The sequence below is a fragment of the Varanus komodoensis genome, unplaced genomic scaffold (assembly GCF_004798865.1).
Source record: "Varanus komodoensis strain SLA01 unplaced genomic scaffold, ASM479886v1 scaffold126, whole genome shotgun sequence".
Lineage (NCBI taxonomy): Eukaryota > Metazoa > Chordata > Lepidosauria > Squamata > Varanidae > Varanus > Varanus komodoensis.
In genome coordinates this window covers 73,636-84,761 of record NW_025335363.1, presented here as the reverse complement: position 1 = coordinate 84,761, position 11,126 = coordinate 73,636, and the positions used below count along the sequence as shown (strand labels likewise).

At 47.4% G+C, this 11,126-nt stretch overlaps 1 protein-coding gene across 1 annotated transcript; it reads right to left on the bottom strand.

Moving 5' to 3' along the window:
* Positions 1-601: 601 nt before the first annotated feature.
* Positions 602-11,113, bottom strand: NUTM1 (NUT midline carcinoma family member 1). The gene is made up of 6 exons (XM_044422370.1): positions 11,009-11,113; positions 6,670-6,798; positions 6,404-6,537; positions 5,764-6,053; positions 4,547-4,663; positions 602-3,253 (listed from the first exon to the last, which is right to left on the bottom strand). The coding sequence occupies exons 1-6, from the start codon at positions 11,020-11,022 to the stop codon at positions 860-862; spliced, it is 3,078 nt and encodes a 1,025-aa protein (XP_044278305.1). The 5' UTR covers positions 11,023-11,113; the 3' UTR covers positions 602-859.
* Positions 11,114-11,126: the final 13 nt, after the last annotated feature.

Sequence of the window (11,126 nt, the reverse complement as noted above, 5' to 3'; positions counted from 1 at the left end):
AAATTACTGTGCTTCTGTAATAGCCGAATCCTATGCATGTTTTGACAGAAGTCCTCCTATTCCCAGTATGCCCCAGCCAGCCATGCCAGCTTGGGGGGAGGGGTGCTGGGAGTTCTAGGGCTATTTCCTGTCTAAACATGCATAGGATTGTGCATGGAGTGCTGTGCCTTTTGCACTGGATTCCAATCGGTAGATTTTGAAATTCAAGTGATAAACACAGGAGACTTGGCATGCCTCCCCGTGCTGTTAAGCAGACACGTTCTTCTACCGCTACCCTCTTTTTTGCTTGTTCCCCAGGTTGACACCTACATTTCATAGTCTTGGAGGTCTCTTTGGGGTGGAATAGTGCTTTGAGGAGAGGGGGGTTGGTTTTGTTTTTAAAAAAATTATCTGTCACTTTACTAACTTGGACACTTTTGCATAACTAGGGAGTCCTCCCAAGGATGCAAAAATCACCATCTTTTTTTTTAATGTGTTCTCCATTCTAGAATAGGCACGGGGCCAGCTGAGTTTGGAAACAGAAGGAATTAGGGTGATGGGTGTTTCCGCAATAAGGCAAGACGGTGGAGTTTTCAGAGTCAAATCTGCAGGGCCAACCAAGTGTGATTCAAAACATCTTTAATTTGTTACAAACTGGGAAGAAATGGCTCTCTGCTGTTCCATGAGAAGTGCATCTAGACAGAGTGCAAACCAATCCATGCATTCTAGCACAGTTGTCAGCTGAAGTATTTGTGCAGTTAGAGTGGGGCTATGAAGTCTCAGGGTGGTGAATATGACAGTACTGGGAGCAGCAAGGACAAATTTTGCTGACGTTTGGCAGCGTTTGCTAGCGTCAGCCTCCTGCTGAAAAGAAGCTCAGTTATTGGTTGCGAAGGCGCTTGCTCCTCCGAGGACCTGAGTTACTGCTTTTTCTCTTGTGGCTACGGTGGGCTGCCAGGTTGGATTCCTGGGTGTTGTCTGGTAGAGGAGGAGAATTCTGGGGCATCTGCCCCTGGATGGAATGCCTCATCTTAGAACTTTGCTTCCCAGAATCTGTGGGAGGAGAACGCTTTGTGTCCTCTCCACCTGTTGTGAGAGGTAGATGACAACCATGGGGTGAGAGGCTGAGTTTGGAGGCAAGCAAGGAGGAGAAACTGGATAACTCTTCATCCTCTTCCTCCTCCTCCTCTTCCTCCTCTTCTTTAAGAATGCCTTCCATACTTCTTGCAGGGAGTTCTGGAAGCTTTTTATTACTGGCTGCAGGGATGCTCTCGAGCAGATCTCCTCTCACCTTACTCAGGTTTTGCATGTCTGACTTTGAACGCACTGGCCCCTGGTAGACTTTGGAAGATGGCAGATCACTAGACTCCAGTCTCTGGCTGGATTCATCATTTTCATGGTTGGTGCTGTTTTTTTGAAGGCTGAGTTGTGGAATGCTTGCTACTTCTTTGCTAGGAGTGGTAGGAACACGAGTGTGATCACTGGGACTGCAGCTGGCTCCATCAGTCTCAATCATGATGCTGCAGCCCGAAGGATTTAGAGTGGACTTGAGGTCCTGTTTGTCATCTGGTAGGTTTTCAAACAAAGGAGTGTTCTTGCAATGGTCCATGAGTACCTGCCGAGACTTCTGGGAGCTCTCAGAGCCCTTCTGGAAATGAGAAGATGAAGACTCCTCTTCAGAAAAAGTGAAACACGGTGGCTTTTCAGGACCAGAGTCTTGTGGTCGCTCTTCAAGCACCTCTACCCCACTAGAATGAGCTAAAGTCAACTGCTGCTCGTTTTGTCTGCTGAGTTCAACATGCGACTTTAAGTTGATTTCCTGATCAGTTACCATCACAGGTGGGTCAGTTGATTCATGGCCATCTCGCTTAGTGGCCATTGGCTGTTTGTGCAATGCAACCTTATCTTCAGAAAGCTTTCTACTCTTGTTTGAGCTGTCATCTTTTAAAGATGCAGTCTTTGCTTGCTTCCAATTGACTTGTGGCTTCTTCTGACATTTGACTTTTGCTTCTTGGCTAGCAAGTTCATTTCCAGGTCGAGGAAGGGCCAGTGTTAGACTGTCTTGTGTTTCTAAGCTTTGGCTGCATGGGTGCTTGCTTCCAAATTGTGTTGCAGTTCCATTACGTGTAGAATTAGGCCATGCCAAAATAGCCTGGACCTGATATATATCTTTGACCTCCTTGCCTTGACAACCATCTTGGTTTGCACATTCAAGTTGCAAGAGCTCCTGACTACCTTGTTTACCCTGCTTGTCTCCTTTTTGTCCCTGCTCCTTACCCTGACAGTCAAGTTCTGTTTCATGTGTGGTATCCTCAGATTTCCTACTATCATGAATTTGGAATTGATCTATGACCTCTTCTGCAATGTCAACATTTAGATCCTCATGTCCATTCAAGGAAAGTTTTAGAGCCCTTTCACCTGAGGCATGCTCCCCTAATAGTATTTTGTTTTGGCCTTGACTACCATTGTCGGTCTCTTTTGGTGCAGCTACCTGTACTTCCCAGGTAGCCTGAGACTTCTCTGGACATTTGTTCTCTCCTTGTTGGCTACCAACTTGCTTTCCACATTTTTTGTGGTCTGATTCTAGGTTGGTCCAAGATAGCTGAATTCTGTTCTGGAACTGTGCCATGCCACCATGGCTGCCCTGTTCTCTACTTGTAGGAAGTTCCTCTTGACCCTTGACCTTTCCTTCTTGACTGCCATCTTGCTTTGAACATTTCATGGTATAAGGTACTGAAATTTCTCGTCCTGCCTTGCTATCCTCTTGTGCCCCAAAGTTCTTAGTCAGACTATTTCCTGTTTTGTTTGGAGCAGCTTCCAAACTGACCCATTGGACATGAGGAAGAATTTGGTCGATGTGACCCTGGACCTGGGCTTGTCCCTGGAAGCTCCTGTTATCCCCTTCCTCTGTGTTCCTCAGGGAGCATGGCAGATTTCTTTCCTGAGAGTCATGACTGCCTAGTTCATGAGGACATGAACTCGTTGCATCTCTGAAACACTTCTGTGGAAATTCTCTATCTCCTAGTTGCTGGTGCGAATGCAATGCCAGCGGAAAATTAATGACTGGTTTGGACAGTTCTGGCTGACTGCTCCTAATGCTCTTGTTAGTGGAAGGCTTCCTTATGGCTTGATGCGAAGGGTCTTCTCCTTTGCCATTGCCACTGACCTCATCCTCTTCTTCAGACTGAGAGGGGGTGGAGTCGGAATGAGAGGTGGGGCAGACAGAGGGCTCCCTTTCTTCTTCAGAAAGGGCCAGAAGTCTCTTCTCTGTTAGCTGGAGAGAGAAAGGAAAGTGGGCCTAGAGAGGGGACCTCCACAGTGCAGAGTAGCTATGGAGAATGCTTTGCTAGCAGTGCTCAGCTACATCAGTGCATGATGTGCAGCTGCCAGCAAAAATGGGAACTCGCATTTCAGGACACCACCAATGCCACTTTATGCAGCGAAGTGGCAAAAGTCGAAGGCAGGCAGGGCACGATGCCCCCAGGGCACCTGATGCTTCCAGCAGAATGTGACGATCTGGGTGGTGATTAATGCCAAGCAAGCAGGGCTAGTAAGGCAAGTGCTATTGAGATGAGGGGTTAAAGTGTCCCTGAAGATCCTCAGGCCTGTGGGCCAAATCTAGTCCACACGCAATTCCTATTTGTCCATGCCTCTCTCCTTTGACCCTACCCCAACCTCCAATCGTTAGATGGTTTTCCAGTTTTGGCACAAGTTTTTCCCTGTTCTTAAAGCTTGAAAGTTCTTTCCCAAGGTTTAGTTACTGGCAGTGACTGCTTCAAGCTACATCATCATCTTCATCATCATTACAATTATACCCCACCTGTCTTCCTTTTGCAAAAGATCTAAGGTGTCATACAAGGTCTTCTCCATTTCATCCTCACTACAACAACCCTGGGAGGTAAGTTAGGTTAAGAGGCTAGGACTTGCCCAAAGTCACCCAGCAAGCTCCGTGGCTGAGCGGGGGCTAGAACCCAGATTTTCCAGATCTTCAGTCCAACATTGTTTTTTTTTTTTTTTTGGGACCAGCCCTGCCCAATTTGTCCTCAAGCACTGTGCACCACTGGGATGCAACTCCCAGGGGCTCCTCTGAAATGGACAGGTCGTTCTATGTTCATCAAGGTATTTATTTATTAAGGGTGGCTTCCAAATGAAAACAAGAAATAAGGAACGTATGCTACTCATGGACCAGGTTTGCATGTAACTGAAAATGTATTGATTTAAAAACTGATCAATTGTTGTTCACAAGAGGTGTGCCCAGCTCACCTGCTTCAGTGTGGAACCAGATAGATTGTTGGGCTGTTTAGAATGTAAACCCAGCAGTTAACCCATGGATTGCTGGATTAGGGGCTAAAAACAGTTTGGACATCACACTGCACAACCTATGATCAAGAGTTGTGTTCTCAAGTGGAAGAGGTGGCTTTGCCCACTTGTGCACAACAACCATCTCTGTTTGAACCAGTGGGTTGTTACATGTGGATAAGTCCACAAATGTAATGTGATAAATGAATAAACAAGCCTTCTGATTCCCCCAATTCCTGCACCACCGATTTCATTCTCTGTGTTATACCTGGTTGGGTGTTAAGTTGAGCTCCTCTGCCAATTCCTCCAGCAGATTCAAGGGGTCTTGGCTTTTCTCTGGAGACAGTAAGTCAGCCATAAATTGTGGGTGGATGACTGCTTCAACCTGTTAGGGAGAGGCAAAATCATGGTTGGCAGTGATTGACCCAGGCTGAATAGGGACAAAGTTCCCCACACCCGACTCCCTTTAAAAGGAATCTATGTTCATTTCTTCGGGCTGAAAAAGTCAGACATGCAGGCTGAAAAAGTCAGACATGCAGGCTGAAAAAGTCAGACATTTGTCAGAGATCCAAACCAGCATAGCAATGCTTGGCACTGTCACAAAGAGGAACAAGAGTTTGCGATGCAGACACAAAAGAGCTGGGTTTGGACTGTAAAGACCTGAGGTTCGGGGTCACAGTGCTAACCCCATGTCTGCCATCACAAATGGCAGCTGTGGGTTTGGCTCCCACTCACTGATCTCTAGTACTGCTGTCCATATATAATACCACAGACTACTGCATCCCCCAGTCCTCCATCTACCTCCACTGGACCCAAACATGTGGCAAGGAGAGAAGATGACAGAGAATATTCTGATCCTACTGGATGCTAAGTGCACAGCTGCTGTTTTTGACAGAGGAGGAAGCAAGGAGGAATGTCTAGCATCCTGTGCCTTTGGGGAAGCATGCAATCTGGGTGATCCAGGGCAAGTTGCTTGTTGTAGTCAGCTTAACCTACCTCACAGGGTTGATGTGAGGCTATGGTGGGCTTCCCCCCTCTTCCCTGGCTGCCTTCTTCCTCTTCCATGCAGGAAGACAGCAGGATTTAAAAATAAAGTTTAAAGTCTGGGCCCCAATGACAAAACTGACACTGTTCTCAACTACTCATGTCACTTTCAAGCAAGGAGATTTGGGAACGGTAGTTTTGTGAGCATGCTGAAAATTCTCTGGCAACTTTTCTGATGAGGTGCTGAAGGCAGGAAAGTTTAGAGCAGCTTCCTCAGCCTAGCTCCCGCCAGATGCTTTGGACTAGAACTCAGCATTCCTGCCCCTTGGCCATGCTGACTGAGGATGATGGGAGCTGCAGTCCAAGACATCAGGCTGAGGAAGATTACCCCAGAACATTCACTAAACAAGGTACAAGGATAGTCAGGGAGGGGTTGCAATCAGCTTTCAGTTCCCTCCAGCACCGCAAAGCCGGCTTTCCCCTGCCATGTGACCTTGTTACCTTGCAGACAAATTCTTCGTTGTCACACAACTGATCAATATACTGGAGCAGGGCGGGATCTGGAAATACCACATCGTCCTGATCTTGGGGGCCTCTGCAGACCCCTGGCTCCTTCCTCTCCTCCTCCTCTTCCTCCCAGCTAGTGTCCAGGCCTTCCATGATCTCAGCATACTGGTGCACTGCCTCAGCAGGGATCTCCCGTGGTGCTCCTGGGACAGAGGCACTGGGTGGGCGACGCTGGCGACGCCGGGGCTGGCGGCTCCTGGAGGCTGACTTCTTGGGGATGTAAACTTGAAGGAAGACAGGAACCACAGAGTCAGTCTCAGCTGAACTCATACATGCATACATACATACACCTATGTGTGGCACGCAGGCCAGACCTGGAGGGAACTGAGCAGGGTGTACAGTCGGTGATGAAACCACAAGTGTGCCCCCTCTGTTGCGATCTTTGCCTTGGCCTAAGAAAGGCATTGCCCTAAAGTGGATTTTGAAACCCAGGGAATAAAAGCAGCAAGCCTACGAACATATTGGGTACCAATTCTCCCTAATGTCCTCTCCGTGGCTCTTTGTATAGGCCAATGGTTGCTGTGAGCAAGTAAGGTTTTTGCTCAAGCTGAGAGGAATGGCAGGAAGATGCTACCTTGTTGTTGCCCAGACTCGGGGGCAGGGGATGTAGGCATCTTTGTGGGTTTGGGGGCCTGGAACTGGGAGCAGCTGGCCAGGAGCTTCATCTTTTGGATCTGCTGTTCCTCTTCTGCTTCAAACTCCATGAACCTGAGAAAGACACATGTGGAGGGCGAAGCCAGCTCAGGAAGGGGCAGCCTTCTCCCAACCCTGCTACTGCCCAGGCACACATGGGGCATCTACTGGAGTGCTACCAAAACCTGGCTGTGGGGAAGCTCTTACTTTTCCGCCATTTCATAGAAGATCATGCGCTCAAAGTTGCTGCTGTGCTCCCATTCTTGCACAGCACGGGGGACCCCATCCTCCAGGGTCATGTCAGGACGAAGACGGGCCAGCGAACGGAGGACCGGGCTGCAGGGGCAGGACAGTGATGTCATGTCAACAGTCTGAAGTGGCATCTTCAAGGGAATGCAAGTCCATCCCACGATGCTCGTCAGCATCGCCCTCCCCGCCACATGCACACATTCTCGACCATCAGGACTCCCGCTGTGCCTTCTCCAACCTTGCTCAAGCTCCTTGACCTCACCTGGCAACATTGTTCCAGTGGTTAAAGCTCTCTAGCAGAGGGCCAGTTTACAAAATTACAAAAAGATGAAGAGCAGCAGCCAAAAAAGAAAGCTCAAACACAATACCAAGGGATAGCACAATTAATGCTGCTGCTCTGCTTCTGACAATCAATGTTGATAATGATTATGTGTTGGCTTGAATGCTTTGTATTCATCTTTTTGCCTCTACAAACTGTGTGACTGAGAAAGAGCTTTGTTAAATATATTGGGAAACTTAGATGTAGTTTTTCTGGCACATGTCTGGAAGAGCTCATCTTGTTTTTTGGATTGATTCAGCTAACAGAATGACTTGGTGAAACCATTTTTCCTTTGGACTGTTCCTCTTCAGGCTGCATGTTAAATAATGAAATAAAGAAGTTCCTGAACATAGAAACATGTCTACCTTGCTATGTTATTTTTCTGTGTGCAGGAAAGGTTAGTGCAGGGATGGGCAACTTGTGGCCCTACAGTTGTTTTGACCTATAACCCCCATCAACCCTGAGGTCCAAAGTCCAAAGCATCTGCAGCATCACAAACTGCTCATCCCCAAGTTAGCAGGTAGTGCCGTGTGTGTGTGTGTGTGTCTGTGTGGTTTTGTTCTGCATTAAAGGAACATTTAGACATGCACACTCACACTCGTTCCTGCAGTCTCAAGTGGTCCAGTCCAGGGAAATCTTTGCCATTTGAGTCTGAGTGAATAAACTGCCTCTTTAGATTCATGTGGATGCAAAGTTGAATTCCCAGCTTATCCATTTCCCCTGGGCTTAAATTAGAAATCACTACAAGATCCTAGGCTGTCTGACTATATGGCTTAGTAGCCAACTTTCATCACAGTTTTCAGGCCTTGCAAAAAGGGATGCAAGATTTGGAACTCCTTAATCCTTATTTTGCGTCAAACAGGTAATCCAGGATTGGCTATTGTCCTTATCTCATAACTTGTATCTCTATTCCAGATCACCCTCATCTCCCAACCAATGGTCCTTGCCACCAAGACCCTCACATGAAAAAACAGGCGAGAGCTTCAGCATCAGGCGTGGCCGGGAAATGGCGCCTAGCCAGGGCCTTGTAGCGTTGCCAACGCCGGTAATTCTCATACACCCCCTTGGAAGTACAGGCAAAGGAGGTGTCACTGGGAGGGGGCCCACGGGCTGATGGGACAGTCTCTGGTACTCTTGGTTTCCTGCCCCCTGGATCCTCGCCAGCTTTGGTCAGCAACACTGTCCGGACACCAGGCCCTGCCGGCCCCTCCCGGCGCTGAGCAGCCCAGCCCAGCGGCATCCCTGTCAGAAAGAAAGTCTGTGTACGGGGCATTTCTTCAGCCCCTCCCACCATGGGCCCCTCTCGTTTCAGCTTGATGATCAGCTTGCTTCCGGGGGCATCAGCTGAGGTCACCAGTAGAGCAGCCCCAGGGAAGGCAGGCAGGAGCAGTGAGGGTGCACTGGAGGGACAGGAAGGGAGTGCAGGGCCTGGGGGGTGGGCCTGGGAGGTCATGGCCCCCAAAGGGAGAAAAGTTTGGGAGCAAAGAGCACTGTTCGAAGCAACTGAGCTCCTATCTCTGTGGTCTGTGAAGTCCTGTTGTAAAAGTACGGCCAGGAAAGGATGAGGAGCAGGATCTTCTGGGAAATTCACCACACCGCCTCTTGGTTTCTAAGAAGATCCTGCATTGTTGACACTACTCTAGGAGTGAGGGTTGAATGATAACAATTCCAGAATGTGGACACCTTGAGGGTTCCAATAAAGGGAAGGAAGTTGCTACACTTTCAACCTACATCTGGGCCATTAACAACATTTTGATCTGCAGAAGAGATCTTCTTGATCTCTGCTCTCTGGAAACCTTAGCTTTGGGTGGATTAGAAGTATAATCCATAAATCAATAACACAGCCTTCACCTGATGAGGTTTCCATTCCAAGCTAATGTTACAATGGCAGTGCATTTTCCCCTCATCAATTGGCAATTCTACCTCTAATTGTCAAAATATTTGAAAACTCACAGACATGGGAGATCTTGTTAGAACTGGGATGCAGCAGGTAAACAAACCTCTCCCAACACACCTCCACTGAAACGATGCAAAAGGTGGCATGTGCCCAGATCTCACTAAAACTGAAATAGCAAGGTGTGGACTACAGTAGCTGTTTGTGAGGTACCACTTGACCTGTGCTGTCTGCTTTGACATCGAGCACTTGATGCAGGTGCGGTGTTACCCCAAGTAACAAGCATCTACACTACTTAGCAAGCTTAAATCAGTTTGAAAATGTTCAACGGGCATGCTAACACCCAAGGAACTTTGGGAAATGTAGTTTTGTGAAGGCACTGAGAGGAGAGTTTTCTATCAGGTGTGTCCTGGGAATTGTGACCCAACTCTGGGAAGCCTCCTGAGGCAGAGAGTTGGCCTGGTGTGTCTTTCCAAGAACAACCAGTTCGAATGGCTCTTCAGAAGGTGAAGAGTGGCTTGATTCCAGGAATAAGGGGGACTACACACATGCGAGCCAAGCAAGGTTTACGTGCAGTACCCACCCATGTCATGCAGGTTCCTAACTTGTAAACTGCTGATTAAACATTCTCTTCCCCCTCCCTCTGCTCTGCTCATTGTTCTAGTGGCATGTTCTTGTTCCAGTCTAGCCTGGCTACAGCTCTTTTCAGCTGTCCCATCCTCGCCCCTCTCGGTATTTGGGAGGGGCTGCTTCCTTCGTTTACACAGGAGTTAGCTGTCATTGTATATGAGACGAGTTGGAATGCTGCAGAGCTTTGCAGTTTATGATTAGGTTGTATGTGTCTATCAGAATGAAACTGCTCTGGTCATAAAACAGCTCCTTCTCACTGCAAAGGCGTGTCCTGTCTAAAGAATGATTATGGAACAGAAGTTCAAGGGTATTATCTATGGTGCTGCTGTCAAGCTTTCAAGAATCTATTTTGGCTTTTGGACACTTGGAAAGTTAATTACATTATTGAACCTTGATAAGCTTCTCAGCCTTTCTTTTGGTACAGCCTAAAAAGTAACACCAAGTGTGGTTTAGGGACTAGACATTTTATGTGCTCCTGATTTAAACTCCTCTGCCAATATCTTTCCTCTAATGCCTCCTCTATGAAAAGTGAGGTGGATGTGACCAGATAATGGCCTTCTGGAGTTGATACTTATGGAACACCCTCTCCAAAGAGTCTTGCCTGGCACTGGCATTATTTTTCAGTACCAGGCAAACTTTTTAATTTACCTAACCATGTTAAGTACTGTTGAATTGAACCTTTTTTTTTTTTTTTTTGCCTTTATCTGCTAGATTTTAAGAATTGTTTTCATTTTATTGTTGTATCAAATTTGAGATTGCGGATCACCCTGCTGGAACCCAGGGCTGATATATATACCTGGCACCTTTGGGCAGCTGAGAGGTAGTTATTTTATAGTGGCTAGAGTGCTGGACTGAGGAGATCTGGGTTCTAGATCCCATTCCCCTATGAAACTCACTGGGTGACTTTGGGCCAGCCTAACCTACATCACAGGGTTGTGATGATATAAAATGGAGAGAAGACACAGATGACATAAGCTGCCTTGGGTTCCTTGCAGGAAAAACCCAGGATATAAATATACTAATAAACTGCCAAGGCCCCTGAGCACACCCATGACCAACACCTGCCCTGGGGATGCCCTTAATAACACTCTGACCTGATACTCCCACTAGCACTGGCTGAGTGGATCTTGCTGAGATTTTAATTTTCCATGGGGCTTCCAAACCAACATCATTCAAGTGTATTTCAGGGCATTTCAATGGCACCCACCCAGTGCTACTGCCCAGGAAGCCATTCAGCTATGGCTGATGAGGTCCAGGGCAAGGCACCTTCTTTCCCCCCCTTTTCTTGCTTGACCATGAATGCCTTCCCGGGTAGTAGCTCTGGGTGGGTGCCATTGAAGTAGAAAGGAATCACCAGACACCAATCTGCATAAAATGTGAGTATTCTTGTACAGATTATTATTTGAATGCAAATGTGATTATAGTATGTAACACCATAGTGAGAAAGGCTCTACCTGTTGGACTGCATGCCTTCCTTAGTCAGCTGTCCTGGTGCTGTTGATGGGAAATTTCAAGTCACAGTTCTTTCCTTCATCTTTAAATGGCTCAGCCATTCAAATAGAAGGCATCTTC

Excerpts from the sequence above, each read along its gene's own strand:
- NUTM1 (XM_044422370.1), bottom strand. Across the intron at positions 6,538-6,669 it reads TTCTATGAAATGGCGGAAAA|GTTCATGGAGTTTGAAGCAG; the intron begins GTAAGAGCTTCC and ends TGTCTTTCTCAG. Across the intron at positions 4,664-5,763 it reads ACGAAGAATTTGTCTGCAAG|GTTGAAGCAGTCATCCACCC; the intron begins GTAACAAGGTCA and ends TCTCCCTAACAG.